This window comes from Schistocerca nitens, chromosome 2 (genome assembly GCF_023898315.1).
Source record: "Schistocerca nitens isolate TAMUIC-IGC-003100 chromosome 2, iqSchNite1.1, whole genome shotgun sequence".
In the NCBI taxonomy this organism is placed as follows: Eukaryota; Metazoa; Arthropoda; class Insecta; order Orthoptera; family Acrididae; genus Schistocerca; species Schistocerca nitens.
The window spans coordinates 783,796,540-783,817,671 of NC_064615.1; the positions used below are offsets into that span (position 1 = coordinate 783,796,540).

Sequence of the window (21,132 nt, forward strand, 5' to 3'; positions counted from 1 at the left end):
CAGTAGAGTTTTATCCATTAAGAGGTTGTTGTGGTCTTTTTTTTATTTTAATGTGTCCTGTAACTAAATTTCTTTTTTCTAAATTTCAGATATTAGCTTTAATGAAGCTGCTCCAGCCAGTGTATCATGTGAAACTGATACTCCTGAAAGCAATTTGGAACTGGATCGTCCTAAAAGTAGTGCTGAGGAATTTGAAGATAATGAAGAAAAACTTGGTGTGCTCAATGAACTGAGTTTTAACAATGAAGTAGCACCAAGTGATGTTCCAGAACATGAAACACTATCCGGTGAATGCATTGATGTGGCAGGTGAAACTGTTGATGTTCTGACATCTGACAAAGATGTGTTTCTTAAAGAATCTGTAGATTGTGACAGCCAGAGTACTACAGAAAGCAAAGAACAACATAGTAATCAGTACCTGACTGCTATGGAGTGTGAAGAAAATGATGTTCCAGAAGTTGTTGATACAAAGTTGTCTGAGAATGAAATCCAAGAAATAGTTGATGGTTCATCAGATGTTCATATGCAACAAGAAAGTGAAATAAAAATTGAAGAATGCACAGTCAAGACTATTGCTAGTGGAACTGTGAGCTTAAGTGAAATGCCAATTGAAATTAAAGTCAGTAACGAACATATAGATCTACTTGTTGAATTTAGTGAAGTTAAAAGTGAAAGCAGAGAGGAGGTTAGCAGTGGAACCAGAGAGGTTAGCAGTAGAAGCAGGGAGGTGGTTACCAATGGAAGTGGAGACGAGGTTAGCAGTGGAAGCAGAGAGGAGGTTAGCAGTGATGAGGTTAGCAGTGGAAGCAGGGAGGAGGTTAACATTGTAAGCAGAGAGGAAATTAGCTGTGGAAGCGGAGAGGAGGTTAGCAGGGGTCAGGTTGGCTCTGTTAGCCAAGTTGAGGTTGGCTCTATTACCCGAGATGAGGTTGACTCCATTAGTGGAGATGAGGTTGGCTCTGTTAGTGGTGATGATTCTGGCTCCGTTAGCAGAGTTGAGGTCAGCTTTGCTAGCAGAGTTGAGGTCAGCTTTGCTAGCAGAGTTGAGGTCAGCTTTGCTAGCAGAGTTGAGGTCGGCTCTGGTAGCAGGGTTGACGTCGGCTCTGGTAGCAGGGTTGACGTTGGCTCTGGTAGCAGGGCTGACGTTGGCTCTGGTAGCAGGGCTGACATTGGCTCTGGTAGCAGGGCTGACGTTGGCTCTGGTAGCAGGGCTGACGTTGGCTCTGGTAGCAGGGCTGACGTTGGCTCTGGTAGCAGGGCTGACGTTGGCTCTGGTAGCAGGGCTGACGTTGGCTCTGGTAGCAGGGCTGACGTTGGCTCTGGTAGCAGGGCTGACGTTGGCTCTGGTAGCAGGGCTGACGTTGGCTCTGGTAGCAGGGCTGACGTTGGCTCTGGTAGCAGGGCTGACGTTGGCTCTGAAAGTAGGGATGAGGTCAGCACTTTAAGCAGAGATGAGATTAGCGCTGTAAGCAGAGAGGAGTTTAATACTATAAGCAGAGATGAAGTTGAAAGTGAAAATAAAGAGGACATTAAAAGTGAAAACAAAGGGGAATTATTTAGTGATAGTCATCTTTTCAGTGAGTTTGGACCAAGTTTTAAGTGTGATGAACAGGATACTAAATATGATATTAAAGACAATAAGTTAGATGTTAGTACGGACATTCCTCTGGAATTGGAGTCTCAAATTTCTGTTGAGTGTGAGATGTGTGATGATATCGTAAAAAGTGAAGAATGTGACAGTCAAAATTTGACAGACTCGAAAACAAATGTGATGATTGAGCTTGTTACAAGAAGTGAGTTTTCTGTTGAGAAATGTGAAGCAGACAATACTAACAGAGGAATTATTGACTCTGAAATGGAAATGGTAACTGTGAATAGTGCTGTAACATTAGGGGATATAAAAGAAGAATTGAAAGAAGTGGACATTGCTAATAATGTGACCTCGCAGACATCTGATAGTGTTCCTTATGATCAGAACTGTGTTTCCCATGCTGGAACTGACAGTAGTGAATTGTTCGGTAGCTCAGGTGTTGTCACCAAAGTTGAAGTAACTGCCAGCCTTGAGGAAAGTGCGTGTGTACCAGGAAAACCATTGCACGCTGTGACTGTTGAACCCACAAGCTCCGAACCAGATATGAACAAAGTGGAAGATGATGACGACGACGATGATGACGACGACGATGACGACGACGATGAAGAAGAAGACGATGATGATGAGGAGGAGGAGGAGGAGGAGGATGAAGATGACGATGACGATGATGCAGAAGATGATGTTGAAGAAAATCAGACAGCCCTTTTTGCCACAACTGTTTCTAGTGGAGATGGCTGTTGCTGGGATGTTGATTCAAGTACAGAGGTGCCTATTGTTGCGTTGGAGGCAGTCCCAGTTCCTGTTCCTGTAGCATTAAGGGTAATTGAAGATGGAGAAGCTGCTGATGAAGTAGAGGTAATTCCGATGCAGGAGGAACTGGAAGTGAGGTTAGAGGAAGGAACATTTCCTGTTGCTTCTGAGGACGGCCTATCAGTGGACTGGCCGTATGCCGTAAAGATGGATCCATCTATGGTAGCAGTAACATCGGACCAGGAGGGGCTGAATAAATCTGTGCAGTCACAGTATGCTGACTATCCAACAAGTCAAGGTGTAAAATTGGAATTAGAAGGTTTGTGTATTATTATTACTATTCTTATTATTAGTTATAATACCTACAAATATTTGGGAGATGGGTTTGGTTTAACATGTGACAGTTTGAGATGAATTGTTAACCATCAGAATATTGTAATGGAAATGGCTACTACTGAGGTTCGAAAAGCTTATGTTGACAGCTTGTAAGGGTTAAATGACATTACTCTTGATGCTTATATCAGTTTGTTATTTTTACATCAGTTTGTTATTACCATCTGGTGTGTATGAATTGTATAGTGAATCAACAGAGAGTCTATGGGGTCCAGAAACAGGTAGAGCCATCATTCTTTCCATGTCACAGAAATGCCTCTAAGAATTCTGTGGTAAAGATGGGCGGAAATACTTTTGAAACTATTTAATCTTGTAAACATTCTGCCTAAAATCACCTGCTCAGCAAACTGTATAAACTTGTAAACATTCTATCTAAAATCATCTGCTCAGCTAAGTAGTTAAGATGTTTAACCATCATGGCATAGTAAACAAAAGAATCAATAGATTGTGCTGATAGTTTTTTTTTTTTTTTTTAACTCAGGGGCAGACTTATTTTTGAAAGTTTACATCAGTGACAGAATTAGATGCCACAATCTCATCTTTACAAATACAAATTAACATTGAATTTACTTGGGTAGGATACACGGGTTTACTGATTTTGCTTTGTATATTAAAAACTTTACATCATTACTTGGTTGCTGTTGATGGGTTTTATTTAGATGCTTTGTTAGAGAAAAGCAAGTTTATTAAGTTTATTTGTGATTTGGGTGCCTTCTCATTTCATTTTGATAAAAATGCCTATAAAACTGTTGAATTTTTTTGAAGACAATAGAATAGCTAAAAGACAGAGGACTATGCAGTCTTAGAAATACAATGAAGGTGAGATGTAACAGCATCTCGATAACATCAGGCTTTAACTCACTCTTTGGAAACTCCTTCCAAAAGTAGGGCATGATGTAATTCTGATCGAAAGCATCATGTGTTATCTAGCTCATCAGAATCCTTCACTTATGGAGGCTTGATGTTAACTTCTCTCCAATGTAATGTCAAAGAAACGAAATTTTGACGGGAAGAGGAACAAGTGAGTGGATTTATACACTGAATCCCACTTATTCCTAAAAGATTGCAATTTTTGCTTTAAATGTGTAAAGTTCCCAGTGATCTTATGTTATACCGTGACCATAAAAAAAGTGCAACGCCAGACACTGCGTGCTGCGGCCTGGAACTTAGTGTCTCCTACTTTTTGCACTGCCATCCCTCCCCTGTTAGTGAAGCTAATGAATTCTTTGTTCTTGTCCCCAATCACACTACTTCAAATGTTGTATACAAAGGTGCTTTATAATTCAAAAATAAATTCTGCATGTGCGAAGTCTTGGGCACATTTATAAATAAAAACCCAAGCAACACCAGAATTCTCAACTAGTCACTGATAGAAAATCAGTACTTGTGCAGGTGGTTGACTGACTGCTAATTTTTTTTTCCCCATGCTGTTGCATTTATCTTTGTAACACATGTCTGTCAGCTGCAGGTAAGAGGGTGCCTATTTTGTTTGCATTATTAAAATACCATTTTATATTTTGAATCGCACATGTATTGGTAACTGTTAAATTTAGTTCTATGTTTGTATTCTAAATATATTCATCATTAGCAGCTGCAGCAGTAGCCATTTGAGACATTGCCTGCTGTATGAAAGCTTCACTCACTCATTTTAGTGCATTCATGTTGCTCCTGAATGTTTTATAATATCTTTCTCCCAGTCAGTCAGGTTGACCTGGTCTTCTTGGGCCCATATGTCATCCATTTGTGTGGCTACTTGTTTTTCTCATCTCCATTTAATTGTCATTACAGTCATCATTACTCTTACCATTCCAGAGTATTCTCTTGCTTCATTTATTTTTGTATTCTGTGAGCTTTTTATTCCTAACATACGTTGCACCATTGATCACTGAACAACCTGTAGGTTTTGAATGTTTTTCACACACACTGTGGAGGGTTATCCTATAGTGAATGAATGGTTATGACTCAAGAACCAGCAGAAACTATCCAACCACCCAAGGGGCACAGCAGAGTCACTGAGTGTGAGCAGGAGGACAACAGCTAGAGAAAGATGGGAAATGGAGATGGCACATCAGAATAATTTGTGCAGACAAGTAATTCAAGAGGAAAACCGAAGGCATAGCAAATCCTGTAACCAAAACAATGGTGTGTAGCAAGAACGACACAAGGCAAGGAAATCACAACTGAAGACAGGGCTAGCTTTACAGTACGGCAGTGAGCATTAATTGGCTCTGTAGCCAGTGCTACAACAGCAGAACTAGAGCTCATGTATGTAGCAGTGCCATCTAGTGGCCATCATTTGAATTCTGTGTCCCCTGGCAGGCTCTCAAAATCACCCAGCTGGGGTACTAGATCCCCCCTAAAAAGGGTGCAGAAGGCTGGAAGTGACCGGGAGTATGCTTTGGGCTTTGAAAGGTGAACATGTAGTACAGTTGGTGTTCGGCTGAGGGTGCAGAGGCTGTGGTGAAACCTCCACCTTCATGCTCTCTTCCAGGGAACCACTGCTGGTGTTCTGGAACGCAAGTTATATCTGTGTGGTTATGGGACCAACAAAGGCCTGCTTTTTAGGCCCAATTGAGCCACCAGTAGTTGTGCAGTTGATAGGCTTGGATGGAGTCAGTTGGTATGACAGCACTCCAAACCTTTCGGAGTGTCAACTGTTGTAAGGCACCACCCATGTGCAGTAACCACTGTAGTCAGAAATGAAGCACCTTTTGCCCCCGTAGAAGTGTGTTGACACTGCTGTGCCTGGTGGATAACACTTGGCATGACAGGCCCAGGGTTCCCGGGGCAGTGGGCCAAGGAGATGGAGGAGAGTATGAGGCTGCTGCACGTGGAGTAGCTGCACTGGGTTATGGTCATGGATGGGAGTAGTCTTGTATGTCCTCTGAATCTTTTCGAGTGAAGCCATGGTGGTGTTGGCTCCTGCAGCTTTTTAACAATTGCGTACTAATCTGCACCACACGATCTTCTTCGGCATTGTAGGCTGGGCGAAACAGTGGCCTAAATAGATGTTTTATTGTTTTTGAGGTGTGGAATTGTTTAAAAGCCATTACCACGACTTGGGGCCGACGAGCATGCTGATTGTGGCGTAAGTTGTGGTGGATGCCATGCAGACCACTTATGGATAGTTAGAGTAAGTGTCCAGGACAAAGAGCCACATGAAACCCAGAAAGGGGCACTCAGAGTACAAATGAATGCAGGGGCAACGGGGAGGTGGAGGCAGAAGATTGAGGCAAAGCAGCCTGGTGTTGAGCACAAGCAAACAGCTGCTTTCTGTGGCGTCCACATCCTTGTTCAGTCCTAGCTAGTAGACATGTTGCCTCATAAGGGATTTCATCGATGTCATAACCCAATACCCATGTTGAAGGAGTTGCAAAACCTCAGGCCAACGTGGTGAGTTTCTGCGTTGGCGTCAAGCTGGAGTACATCCGTGATGACCGACAGACCATGGAAGAAGTGAACCCAGACCCAGAGCTCCAGATTGACATTCTTTAAAAAAATATGTGGGCAAGCAAAATGGCCTGCTATTGGTTGTTGGAGTGACGTTGGTGACAAACCAGAACTGTGTGAATGGGACATGAAACTCCACTGCACTACCACAAACAAGGCTATTTAATGTGCAAAATTTACTATTTGTGCATAGTTTATAGCAGCTACTTTTTGCTCTGAATATTGAGGAGTGCCACTGATGAGATTTTCACTTCTCTTTTGCTTCTGTTATCTCTGTCTTCAGTTTCATATTGAGATAGTGAACACGAATAAAAATTTGAGTCCATAAGAATATTTTAATTACTGCTAGTGGTGCATGAGGATATGTACACAAAATCATGCTGGCTAATCTTTAAGAAATATTTTTTTCTTTTGACAATGTCAGTTCTGTCCACCTCATTAAATAGAAACTCGCATTCTGAAATCTGTTGCATCCACTTGTCACAAGGCATTAACAATCCTTCATGTGATAGAAATTTTGTCCATTTGTATTCTCAGAGTGGTGTTGGGTGGGGCAAGATAATTGTTTTGACAATGACCTCAGTGTATCATCATTCTTCGCTGCCAAAAACCTTCTGCTGAGCGTTCAGCATCTTCCTACATAGCAGACATTGCAGCAATCTCACAACAGAAACTTAAAGTCCTTTATCTCTGCTTTCTCATCTAGCATGGCCTTGCAAAATTCCACAAAGCAGTAATTGACAGGAATTGCTCTTGGTTCTCAACCAGTTCCACAGGTGAAGTGTTTGACAGTGGAATGCCCTGGACATTCTTTCCCAGAAACAACAAACCCAAGTGAGGTGTCATTTCGTTCAGAGGAGGATGTTGATAAAAGCAACCAGTACCTCTAATCTGCACGATTTTTAATGCAGTTGTGGTTCGGCCATCCTGTTAAAATATACTTAACGCTGAGTGACAGGAGGGCAAGTAAAGAATTAATCAGAGTTAGCAGTTCTTTCTGGATCAGAAGTAGTTGCCTCCTGTTGCCATCCAGCATCTTTTCACGGCATAACTACATTTTAGCTTGGATTGTTTTCTGGAGCTGTTGTAAATTCCATAAACACTCACTAATTTCTTCTGTCAACCACTCTACAAGAATGCAGAGCGATGGTGCCTGTACAATAGTTGGGGGGTGGGGATAGACCTGGGTGTATCTGGTACTTTTAATGTTTTGGAAGACGGATGGCAACTTGTAAGTTGACATAAAACAACTCCAGTTCTGACCCTCAAAAACCTGCATAATACTAACTTTTAAATCATTTTCTCGAAACAGATTCACCTGACTACACTATATTTTTCCCATTTCGTGAGAGCTACGGGTACATGAACCCTTGATTAAGAATATCATATGATTCATTAACAACCTGAAGGAGGGCTTTATGCCATCATGAATAATTCAGCTGCTAAGCAGTTTGTACAGATGAGGAACCCACATTTTTTTCCGCAATTTACTGCAGATGTGGGGAAATGTGAATGTATGTGATCAATACGCGGTTTGTTAAAGACACTTTTATGGCCCAAATCAGAAACTATTGCGCCAACACTTTAATCTGTGTTATGGAGTGAGAGAAAAATTGAGTTTAGCAACACCACTGTCACCAGAAAATTGAATTTAGCAACATCGCTGTCATCTGAATAGTGAGTTCATAAAATATTGGCTGTTTCCATATGGAACAAAGTCCTTGAACCATAATGACAAACATGCTATCTAATGACAAACATGTTACTATGTGGGTCTGCAACTTGATCATCCACTTTATCAAATGTCACATTTCCATTGATGTTCATATAGTCATCCACACATGATGTCAGAAAATGCCTTTCCCTTCACTTTCATCAAATGTACCATGTCACTCAACATTCTTGGATGACAAAGGAATGGGCGAGACCATCTCTTCAAAATTAAAATACCAGCTAGTGGAAAATTGAGTTTGTTCCTTAAAAAGGTATAACATTTCCTAAAAGGAGTGTGAATTGTCACTGCATCGCATATGTCCTCTTCTCTTTTATACTCAGTCTCTGAGCTGATGCTATTGATCATTTCCGATGCTCATTGAAACGGTTAACATGTAGTGAACCACCTTCAGTTTCTTGGATGTCAAGTTCTTAAAAGTTTCTAGAGCCTTTTTCAGACATTCTCTTGCATGGAACATGACTTTCCGTGCTTTCTTTTAGTTTTTTTATCAGCTCTAGTACAAACATTTGACAGTGACATCATGTGCAGAATGGTGATTTCTCACTGCACATTCCATTTGGACTCCCTTGAGTACAGGAATATATAATTTGCAGATAAAGTTAGTTGGATGCACATAAAACAGCTCTTTCGATTGATGCAAATATTTAGCACATTGGTTCATTTTGTATTGTTTTATGTTTCAGCAAATGAAATCTTTCTTAGCATTGATTCTTTAGTATTCATACGTTAATAGTTACTGCCACAATGATCGGTAATTTATTGCAGCTTATTGTTAACTTTTTTGGTTGATTGTGTTTTATATAAAATACTCTAAATATGTAGTATAAATTCATGAACTACATAATTAAGTTGATGTTTGGCGAAGATCCGCAATTCACCCAAGTTATACTGTTTCCCTCCTATTTACTTTTTTGTTCTCTCACTAACATATAATATCTGTGAACATTACATTCATAATCTCCTTTCTGTTTGACCATATTATCTTTTTTTTTTTTAGATAAGATCTTAATAGGTTTCATCATTGCAAGTGTTGTAGACTGTCTTTTTATTTTTCAGTGACGTTGACACCAGAGACTGTTACAAATGCAGAATCTATGGTGACAAGCAGTGTGGGTGGTTTGCCCCAGAATGCTTCTGCAGCGTTACCTACTCCAACAGTGTCAAAGACTAACATTGCAACTGTTATCCCACCGACTACAATTGTATGCCTTCCATCTGTGGTATCAGCACCGAATCTGATGAATCAGCATACAAGCCAGCTGACTGGTTGTGTCAGTGTCCCATCAAATGGAATTATCAATTCTAACCTACCAAAGACTGCTGCTGTGGCAAGCTCGAGTGCTGTGCCATACCTTGCCTTAAGCAGCACTACTCCTGTGCGAGCTTTGCCGACACACATACCAAAGAGCCAAATGAAAAGCAAACCAGGCCGAGAAACTTCACAGGTTCTTAAACATTATCCTTCTATTTTGTTTTGCAACTATTTTGCTTAAATAGTGATAATGTTTTATATTACAGTGTTTTGTGTGATGCAAAGTAGCTTAATTCAGAATATAAATTCCAGTTTGTTTGTCTAGTTAATAGTGTCAGCCATATTCAGCTTTTTACTGATGTGAAAATTTATGTGTACTTTTGTTTCAAGAGACTGCAATGTTGTTATTTTGTTAATCATGTTGCTAGCTAGATAATGCTGTGTTGTTCAAAATGAGTTATTTCTACTGAAATGTTTTCTGATTATTGCTTACTCACCCAGTCTGTAAATTTTCGAAGCGACAACATTTTCTGCTGGACTGTCCTTAAATGTATTTATTCACAATCATGATTTTTGCTTATTATGAATAATTGCAAAGTTCACGAAGGAAATTGGAGAAGAGGAACTGTACCAGCTTCTTAAAAAATTAAGACAAACATTAATTCGAAACACAAATTTTGTTTATATCAGAAAGATACTACAGATTTGATAATACAGAACCAATCCTGTCATCAGCACAGAAGAATTGATACTTTCATGCAATTTTGAATCACCTGAAGAGCTTACCGTTAAATAATCAGGATATCGAAGAAGAATTAAATTTCCTACAAAATATAGCAACTAAAAATTGCTTTGGAGCAGGAATGGTGATAAGAATGTATAAACAGTAATGCAATATAGTGCACAGAACAATTAAAGATAAAACTATACTAGAGAGAGAAGCAGCAAAGAATGTATAATCAAGATTCACTATGAAGCCATATCTTGGAACACTGTTAGAAAAATTTTGTATGTCTTTTAAGAAAACAAAAGCAGCAGTTAGCTTCCATACTAATAATATAAAACAGAACATTCAACATAATGCTATTAAGGTTATGCTGCTTTCCAGCTCTGGGTGTATACAGTAGACTGCAGGACATCCTCATAGTGCTATGTTGGTCAAATGGGGGATCATTTTCTACCAGACTTCAGGAACGTGTAAGGCTAACCTATCACAACACATCAAGTTTTACAGCATACTTTGAAGAGGGGGATGCCAAATATCAGTTATCGAAACATTTCTTATGATCTTCCATAAAGTAAAGAAAGGTAAAGTGTTTTAAGATTTTGGAGGAAAAAGTTATTAAGAATCACATGAAGAAGCAACCAGACAAACTTTTACATGAACAAATAGAATTAACAAAAGGTTAATTATGATCTAATAGACAATGCGAAGTATTGCTAAGATTGTAATTTCAGCACTGAGCCCTGTATATGTGGACTGATGTAAGTAAGCTATCACAGGACCTACTTAAGCAAATTAGGTACCTACACCTTGTACAATGTTACAAGTAATTTTTTAAGGTAGGGTTTTGCTGCCATCCAAAATTGTATTTTGTAATGAATCGTCTGCGTTCAAGACACACAGTTTTTAGTACCGACTCTTTTGTCAAGGTGTAACTGTCCATAAACAAGATGTGAAATGTGCTACATACAAGAATATATACAAATGATTGTGTTAGTGTATGTCTTTAGCATTGTTAGTTTCCTAGAATGTTTTTTGCCACAGTAAAGATCTTTCTCTGTGCTCCCACATAGAAATACAATGATTTTAAAGAAAATTGTAAGTTTTGACTAAATAATGTAACATATAACATGGAAATAATGTAGGAAAGTATCTCTCTCACTGTAGATATAAACTATGGCACCCAGTAGATTTGTAGAACTTCAGCTGTCAAATGCTACATGTAGTAGAGGCACAGGGAAATTTAAGTGCACAGGGGGACATGAATTCAGCAGTATGTGTTTACAGTAATTAGGGTGAATTCTCTTGTAGACACCTGCTTTCATGTAATGTTCTCGTCTTTGTGAAATGGCTACATTATTTTATAAGAATGACAAAGACTCCTGTCTTATTATGCATATGGAATATGTAAACATGGTTGACATGAGGGCAGTGTCCTCTTAAAATGAATGATTATATGTTCACTCACTTCATAGTGAGATTGAAAGAGGTATATTTTTTTTTTAAAGAACAATAATTTTGTATTTATAAAATACTGTGAGAACAGAATGCATTCTTAAAGTTGAACTGGTCTTCAAGCAGATTATGGTGTTGCAGCTGTATCTTAAGAATGGCATAATAGACCAGAATTGTAATTGTGAATAAATACGTTTAATAACAGTCCAGGCAGAAAATGTCATTTGTAAACTGTTGCAGGACTGTGGAATCAAGTAAACAGAAAATAATACAATTTACAAATATTCAAGTGGATTTAATAATGTTTTGCTACAGTCTGCTAAAGATTAACAAAAACTATTGTCAAGCATCAAAGGGTGATGCCTATGCTACATTATGAAGTTCACTTTCTTACGGTCATTGGATGGGTAGCAAGCATAATAGCGACCAGCTGATCACCCATGTACCAGATGAGCTTAGATTGGCTGTGGCATTCATTTGCTCCTCAACACAGTGAGAGAAGAAACGGACAACAGAATCAATTCATATGAAAATATAAGTTAAATCTATCTTTTGTGACATATTAAAATAAAAAAAACACTAAATTTTATATTATGTAACAGTATTATGAAAAGGATATTCGCTAATCACCATACAGCGGAGATGCTGAGTCGCAAATAGGTGCAACGAAAAGGTGATCACAAAATGAGCTTTGCCGGCCGCGGTGGTCTAGCGGTTCTGGCGCTGCAGTCCGGAACCGCGGGACTGCTACGGTCGCAGGTTCGAATCCTGCCTCGGGCATGGGTGTGTGTGATGTCCTTAGGTTAGTTAGGTTTAAGTAGTTCTAAGTTCTAGAGGACTTATGACCTAAGATGTTGAGTCCCATACTGCTCAGAGCCATTTGAACCATTTTTGAACAAAATGAGCTTTTGGCCAATGAGGCCTCTGTCAAAAATAGATACCACTCACACGCGCATGTGCGCGCGACAATAGTTTCAGGCAGCTAAAGCCTGTTTTGTGTGTGTGTGTGTGTGTGTGTGTGTGTGTGTGTGTGTGTCTTCTCAACAAAGACCTTGATGGGTGAAAGCTCATTTTGTGACCATCTTTTTGTTCTGCCTATCTGTGACTCAGCATCTCCTCTGTTTGGTGAAGAGCAACTATTCTTTTCATAATATTGTTATATTCCGTCTTGGATTTTCCTTTGTTTAGAATTTGATATTTCTGCTTCCTGCTGATGCCTGAACAAGCATAAATGATGTACTGAGTATAATTTTCGATCAACATTGGTAATACTGTATCGTCGCACTATAACCACCATACGGTTAGCCAGTTCACTATGCTAAACTGAAAGTGCATTGCCTCATCTACTTACTAATTTTTTGACTGAATGTTGCATCTCCTATGGTGACAGGCTAAAAAACTTATTTATATTAGTATTTCATGCCACTAATGATGCCATAGGAACAAGATGTAGCGTAATTTCTGTTCTTGAACTTTATAAACTACTTCATTGCACTATTGCAGTGATGATTGTGTCTCTAAAAACCCTGAGCTGAGACAGTAAAGGGAAACCTCTTGTTATTTATGTTGTTTTCCATATGCTAAATACATTTGGGTAGAAACTTTGGGGAGGTTGTCTCACTTCTCGTATGGTTGTCCCAGGACCAAATGTCCAAACAAAATTAGATTCACATTCGCTAGGAAACTCTCTTCCTTGAGCAGTCCGAGGTATTTCCTCAGATTCAGAATCTAGGGAAAAGTACAAGTACGTAATCTACAACCGCGAGTTTATCCTCACTTTCCCCCCCCCCCGATAAAAAAGTAATGGACCATTTAAACACCGTAGACGTGACTGAGTCACAGTAGAGGTGGGCAACCAGTATAATCACAATAATGAAAATAACATTAAAGTAGATGGATGGTGGCAAAATAATAGCTTCATGATGTTTGTGGACCCATTTAGTATTCGTGACATGTTTCGGGCTCTGTCCATCTTTACACGACCTGGTGAAAAACTGGTAACAGAAATTTTTTTTATGCTGTTGCAGATTTACACAAGTGTCTCAAAAGAGGACCTATTTTAAGCGGGGTAGGATGTCAAACGGACCGATTTGTAGCAGGAGAGGCACCACAGGACATTTTAATTTCCACTGTCTATACTTTTACAACTAAATTCATAAAACTTTGTCAGCATGACCAGGAAGGATTCAGAATTCACACTCATAGCAGTGGAATTTCGAAAACATAATGAAGTAATTTTTTTACAAGTGAAATTTCAACTTTTTTTCACTTACTAATGGCCGCATTTGTTGCTATAGGTATGCTGACAAAGTTTTATGAGTTTATTTGTAAAAGTATAGACACTGGAAATTAAAATGTCCTGTGATGCCTCTCCTGCTCCAAGTTGGCCCGTTTGACGTCCTACCCCCCTTAAAACATAATTGAACGACAAAGACATGTTAAACAAAATACATGCTGTTTAGTATAGAATGAATATACAACTTTGACAAGAATATCAATTAACGTCAAAATAGACATAAGTTTATTAGTCCACTCAGCATGTAACTGTAATGACCCAGCGTGTGTGCTGCTCACAGCTGAGGGTTGTGGCTGACAGATTGCCACATGTAAAAGAGCTTGTTGATGCTACATGGCATTAAATGTTGCGGCACTGCCATAAATGGCCGATATTTAATTGAAAGTGATAATAACATTAGCTATTACAAAATTTGTACGCATTGTAGGAAAGTTCTTGAACAATATAAATGCTTTAGGATTAAGAGAGACCACTCACCAAAGAGCAGAAGTGTTTAATTGTTGATAGGCACCCACAAAAGAAAGAAAACCTGCTAGCTTTCAGAGTTATCCTTTGATTAGCTAGAATAAAGTGCACAGACACCATCCCATCCCTTTACCTCTGGGATCCCTGTTCATTACTGTTGAGCTACCTCCCTATACACCAACATTCTTCACGTTCGTTGCCTTGCTTCTTTCACAACGTCAAAACCTTTTCACCCAGCTACTTCACATGGTCCTCCTCTACCCCATGTGCCACTTTCCTGGATGCCACCAAATGTAGTCCACAAACAAGACTTCCCTTGCCATATGCTCACACACCCTCAATCTTCCTACCGCCCCTTCGCCTTCCCCAGTCACCCACTATCATCCTGGACCAGAACAGCTGAACCATATCCTTCTCCAGGAGTTTGATTATCTCTCATCCAGCCGTGAAACTGGGGACATCTTAACCAAGATCCTTCCCATCCCTCCTAAAGTGATGTTCTGTCACCCCACCCAATCTACACATCATCTTAGTCCATCCCTGTGCGACTCCCACTCCCAAGACCTATCCCTGCAGCAGACCAAGGTGCAAGATCTGCCCGGTCCACCCACTCAGCACCATTTATTCCAGTGTGTATCACTGGTTTATCCTACCCCATGAGAGGTTGGGTCACCTGTGAAAGCAGCTGTGTAATATACCAGCTCTGCTGCAAACACTGCACGACCTTTTTTTTATGTTGGTATGACAACCAATGAGCTGTGCACCAGAATGAAGGGCAACTGTGAAACTGTTGTCAAGAACAAAGTTGACCATGTGGTGTCACAACCCTGCAGCTGAGCATAATATGTTCAATTTCAATGGCTGATTCACAACGTGGGCCATCTGGATCCTTCCCTCCACCACCAGCTTCTCTGAACTATGCAGATGGGAGTTATCCTTTGCTCCCGTAATCATCCTGGCCTCGGTCTCAGGTAACACACTGCCCTGTATCTTCCACCCAGTAGTTTCCCTTTCTCTGTCATGTCATTCCCTCCAAATTCATGTCAGCACGTCGCCTTCAGCATGTACTGCTTCCCACCATCTACTGCAATCGTGCCATCTCAAAAATCTACCACCCCCCTCCCTCCTGCATTTCTAGCTGACAAACCAGCTGCCTCCCTCCGAGCCACTAGCTGCTCATCTGAGTCCCTCTACCTCCCTCCCCTCTCCCTCTACCCACTCCACCCAACACTATACCCCTTGCCCCCCCCCCCCTCCCTCCAATAACCAGAGCACCTAGGATAACTCCTAAAGATGGCAAATTTTCTTTCTTTTTCTGTGCCTAGCAACAATTCAATGCCTCTGCTTTTCAGTGAGTGGTCTCCTTTAATTCTAAAGTATTTACAAAATTTATGCAGATTTTTCATGCACCACGAATAAAAGTTAATGCCAAACTTAGATAAAGACAAATTTAGAAGGGTTTTATTTCCAGTAATTTCAAAACATACTACAGTATTTGACCTGGAGCAAACAATGGAAACTCCATGTTGGTATATCAACAGTCTAGGGGAAGATAGATTGCTGCTTACCATAACCTCCTGAAACTCGGACACATTTTTGTAGAAATTATAATTTTCATGAAATTATGGGTACAGTATACTGTATTTTGGGACTCTGTATAATGAAAGATACATATAAATTCACTAATGACATCCAAAGTAAACAGTTGTAATATTATTCAAACATATTTATTGAAAGTAATAAAATCGATTACAATGTATGTTGAAAAACACATTTTAGTGTAATTTAAAAAAAGTGACATACATAGTAATCGGAGTTTATTTTTCATGAAACGTTTTAAAACAGTTTCTTTTCACTGCAAGACACAGGAAAATGTTACAAGTTGTATGTTGTGTTCTTGTTCTTTCTCTGCAGCCTGGTCTTCAACTTTTTTGCCAGTCTTCAACATCAGAAATTGCTGGCATGTGTGCAGATTTTGATGTTCTAACATTTTTGTGGGGCAGTGGAACAGGCACTTTTCTCCGTTTTGTTCTTGGCTGTTCTTCCTCTTTTGTACTTGGCTGTTCTTCTTCATCTTTTTCACTGTCTTCTGAATCGTTTTTTACTTCCTTTATATCACTGTACAGAGGAGCTTCTCTGAGAATAAGTGTGTACTTTCTAAGTTGAGGAATATTTTTTGAAGGTACCCTCTTTTGAATTTGGTCCATTCTAAATTGTATCCAAGAATTAACTACTGACACGTCAGTCAAGTGCAATATAGTTCTAATATTCCATTTCTTGGTTCTGGCTCTTATGGGACAGTACGAGAGCATTCTGTCGAAGAGGTCCTCTTCCCCCCATTTTAGCATTGTATGCTTGGATGGCCGTTGGTCTGGTGACTTCAGTCTGAGTCTTATCCTTTTTGCTGTACCTTAAGCACTTGCCTGTTGGGTCCACACCATGGGCAGAAGACATCATCATTACACTCTTTCTATCCATCAATTTAATTAAACATATATTTCCATCATAATGGACAAGCATATCTGACAAACCTCTGCCTTCCTTAGTAAGCTCCTTGTCCATTTTCAGTTTTGTTTCTGTGGGTATCCTGTTTTCTGGGTAGTGCCAGTTGAAATGAAACCTCTTTCCAGAAGCTCGTGTACCGGCTTCAGACTGATGACAAATCTGTCATGACAAATCTGTCATGACAAATTAAATGTCCAGGGGTAAGACTTTCAGTCAACTGGATTACAGCCGATTCATCTAAGCCAAATCCTTAGTATAATTAGGGTACATTGTCTTCCCCTGATAAATTGTCAAGTCCATCACAAGTCCATTGGGATTTGCAAGAACAAATACTTTCAGACCCACAGGATTTGACTTGTTTGGGCGGTACTGCTTCAGACTACTTGTACCAGAAAATGGTACCATCATCTCATGTACTGCCACATCTGCCTCTTTTTCTTGCTTCAAACACACTTCTCTAATTTTTGTGATCAGTGGGTGTAATTTCCATAGCCTGTCCTTTGTTTCTTCTTCTTTGACATTTTATTTATTTATTTATTTATTTATTGTTCCATGGGACCACATTTAGGAGAAGTCTCCATGGTCATTGAACGAGTCAATACATGAAATTATAACACGATTGTAGAAACAGAATGAAATGAAATATAAGAAACATATTCAGGCGACTCGTCGTTAGTTTAAATAAAGAAAATCAAGAATGTAACACTGGAATTTGCTTAATTTTTTAGCTCTTCCAGGAGCTCCTCGACAGAATAGAAGGAGTTAGCCATGAGGAAACTCTTCAGTTTAGACTTAAAAGTGTTTGGGCTACTGCTAAGGTTTTTGAGTTCTTGTGGTAGCTTATTGAAAATGGATGCAGCAGAATACTGCACTCCTTTCTGCACAAGAGTCAAGGAAGTGCATTCCACATGCAGATTTGATTTCTGCCTAGTATTAACTGAGTGAAAGCTGCTAACTCTTGGGAATAAGCTAATATTGCTAACAACAAACGACATTAAAGAAAATTCATACTGTGAGGGCAATGTCAAAATTCCCAGACTATTGAATAGGGGTCGACAAGAGGTTTTCGAACTTACACCATACATAGCTCGAACAGCCCGTTTTTGAGCCAAAAATACCCTTTTTGAATCAGAAGAATTACCCCAAAAAATAATACCATATGACATAAGCGTATGAAAATATGCGAAGTATACTACTTTTCGTGTTGAAATGTCACTTATTTCAGATACTGTTCTAATGGTAAATAAAGCGGCATTTAGTTTCTGAACAAGATCCTGAACATGGGCTTTCCACAACAACTTAATATCTATCCATACGCCTAGGAACTTGAACTGTTCCGTCTCGCTTATAACATGCCCATTCTGTCTGATTAAAATGTCAGTTCTTGTTGAATTGTGAGTTAGAAACTGTAAAAACTGAGTCTTACTGTGATTTAGCATCAAATTATTTTCCACAAGCCACGAACTTATATCATGAACTACGTTATTTGATAATGTTTCAATATTACACACAAGATCCTTCACTACCAAGGTGGTGTCATCAGCAAACAGAAATATTTTTGAATCACCTGTAATACTAGAAGGCATATCATTTATATAAATAAGAAACAGCAGTGGCCCCAGCACCGACCATTGGGGAACGCCCCATTTAACAGTGCCCCATTGGGACTGAACATCATTACCACTCTCAATATTGCGGAGGATTACCTTCTGCTTTCTGTTCTTAAAGTAGGAGGCGAACCAATTGTAAGCTACTCCCCTTACTCCATAATGTTCCAACTTCTGCAGTAATATTTTGTGGTCAACACAGTCAAAAGCCTTCGTTAAATCAAAGAAAACACCTAACGTTCGCAACCTTTTATTTAATCCGTCCATAACCTCACAGAGAAAAGAGACTATAGCATTTTCAGTTGTTAAGCCATTTCTAAAACCAAACTGTACATTTGACAGCAAATTATGTGAATTTAAATGCTGCAGTAACCTTGTATATACAACCTTCTCGATAACTTTAGCAAACACCGATAGCATAGAAATAGGTCTATAATTGTCAACATTATCCCTGTCTCCCTTTTTATAAAGTGGCTTCACTACCGAGTACTTTAATCGGTCAGGAAACCGACCACTCCTAAAGGAAAAGTTACGGATATGGTTAAGTACTGGGCTAACATACATAGAACAATACTTCAGTATTCTGCTAGATACCCCTTCATATCCATGAGAGTTCTTGGTCTTTAGTGATTTAATTATTAACTCAATCTCCCTCTTGTCAGTATCATGGAAGAGCATTTCAGGTAACAGTCTCGGAACACTTTTTTCTAAGAGCGCTATATGATTCCCTGTTGGGACTAGGTTTCTATTTAGTTCACCTGCTATATTCAGAAAGTAATTACTAAATACTGTGCATATATGCGACTTATCAGTAACACGGACATCCCCACTACGCACTGATTCTATATTCTCGACCTGTCTCTGCAGACCAGCCACTTCCTTTACGACTGACCATATGGTTTTAATTTTATCCTGAGACTTAGCTATTCTATCTGCATACCACATACTTTTTGCCTTCCTAATAACTTTTTTAAGCACCTTACAATACTGTTTGTAATGGGCTGCTGCATTTAGATTGTGACTGTTTCTAACGTTTTGATATAATTGCCACTTTGTTCTACAAGATATTCTTATCCCTTTAGTCAGCCACCCAGGCTGCCTGTTTGTGCTAGTACCCTGTTTTGAACGTTCTAACGGAAAGCAACTTTCAAAGAGCACGAGAAAAGTCTTGAGGAAAGCATTATATTTATCGTCTACTGTATCAGCACTATAAACATCTTGCCACTCTTGTTCCTTGATAAGGTTTACAAAAGTCTGTACAGCAACTGGATCAGCTTTCCTAAAAAGTTGGTAACTATATTTTAACATGTGTTGCAGCACAAAAATCTTTTAGACATAAAATTTGTGCATCATGATCTGAAAGGCCATTCACCTTTTTGCTAACAGAATGCCCTTCTAATAATGACGAATGAACAAAAATATTGTCTATGGTTGTTCTGCTGTTCCCTTGCACTCTCGTTGGAAAGAATACGGTTTGCATAAGATTATATGAATTAAGGAGGTCTACCAGCATCCTTTTCCTTGCACAATCACTTATACAATTAATATTGAAGTCACCACATATAACTAACTTTTTGTATTTCCTATAAAGTGAACCAAGAACCTCCTCTAGCTTTAGCAAAAATGTTGTGAAATCGGAGTCTGGGGATCTATAAATAACAATAGTAAGAAGTTTAGCTCCACTAAATTTAACCACACCTGCACAACATTCAAACACCTTTTCAGTGCAGTACTTTGAAACATCAATTGACTCAAATCGGATACCGTTTTTCACATACATGGCTACTCCCCCACACCGCAAAGAGCTCCTAGAAAAGCTGCCAGCCAACCTGTATCCTGGTAAAGGAAGCCTCTGAATTATCTCCTTATTTAAGAAGTGTTCAGATCTACCAATAATTTCAGAGTCAACATCTATAAGCAGTTCACTAACTTTATCTCTAATACCTTGTATATTTTGATGAAATATACTAATTCCCTCATTAATCGGATACCCAAGCTTTGTAGAAAGTGGTTTCTTTGTTATAGAGACTTCCCTTAAGCAGGAATACCTATCAGCTGACTTCAATCTAAAAAAGGTACAGCTCTAACACCCACAACTACCGGAAATTTCCCATGAGTGATCCCACCACCCCCACCTATGCTGTCACCTATAAGTGTGATCAAACACAACTTTCAAACTGGTCCTAATTATTAAGAATCTGTTCCTAGTCATTTTATCACTTTTCAAAGTATTCTCCTTCTGTTATTCCAATACATATGGATAATAGGATATTGTAAGCAGCTCATAATCAGGTGTATACCAATAAACATCTTCAGTTCAGTCAGATCTAAACCTAAACGTGTGGCCAACATAGAAACGTATCACAAGACCTACACCTTATTTTATAAACACCTGTGTTGCTGTATTTGTCTGTACTCTCATCTAGGTTATGGTGCAAAAATAGTCCTAGTTTCTTATTCGTTCAGAAACTTGTTTGTATATTAGATTTTTTGAAAGCATCAGATTTTTTTGAGCATGTGTCATCATAAGAAAGAGAAATATTTACGACTGCATTTTTAGTACTTGTTTGCTTCCTCAACTTTTTGAAAGTTTTTGTTTGTATTTGTAAATTGCTTGTGATAGTTTCTATATTGAGCAGGCAGGTAGAGAATTTTAAAATAACATTTATGGAGCACATATGTGCCAGCAGCAATAATACCAGTGGTTGGCACCTGATAGAACAGAATCACTGTTTACAGTCAATGGGAAACAGACCGACTATTTTACATTTGAAACAAAAAGGTAGCCTTGAAGAGAACAAAATTTACACTAACAACCCCAAATCTAACAATTAATGAACAAATCATTAGCAAAAGACAACTGTCCCTTAGCATTTTTGAAAGAGTTATTGCTGAAAAAATAGAGGGGC

General features: G+C 39.1%; 1 protein-coding gene across 1 annotated transcript in view; it reads left to right on the forward strand.

Moving 5' to 3' along the window:
* The window catches only part of LOC126237039 (uncharacterized), a 190,110-nt gene that overhangs the window by 75,968 nt on the left and 93,010 nt on the right, over nucleotides 1-21,132 (forward strand). The window contains exons 7-8 of the mRNA XM_049946800.1: nucleotides 90-2,660; nucleotides 8,976-9,364. Coding sequence (XP_049802757.1) covers nucleotides 90-2,660; nucleotides 8,976-9,364 — 2,960 coding nt within the window. The remainder of the gene's footprint in view (nucleotides 1-89; nucleotides 2,661-8,975; nucleotides 9,365-21,132) is intronic.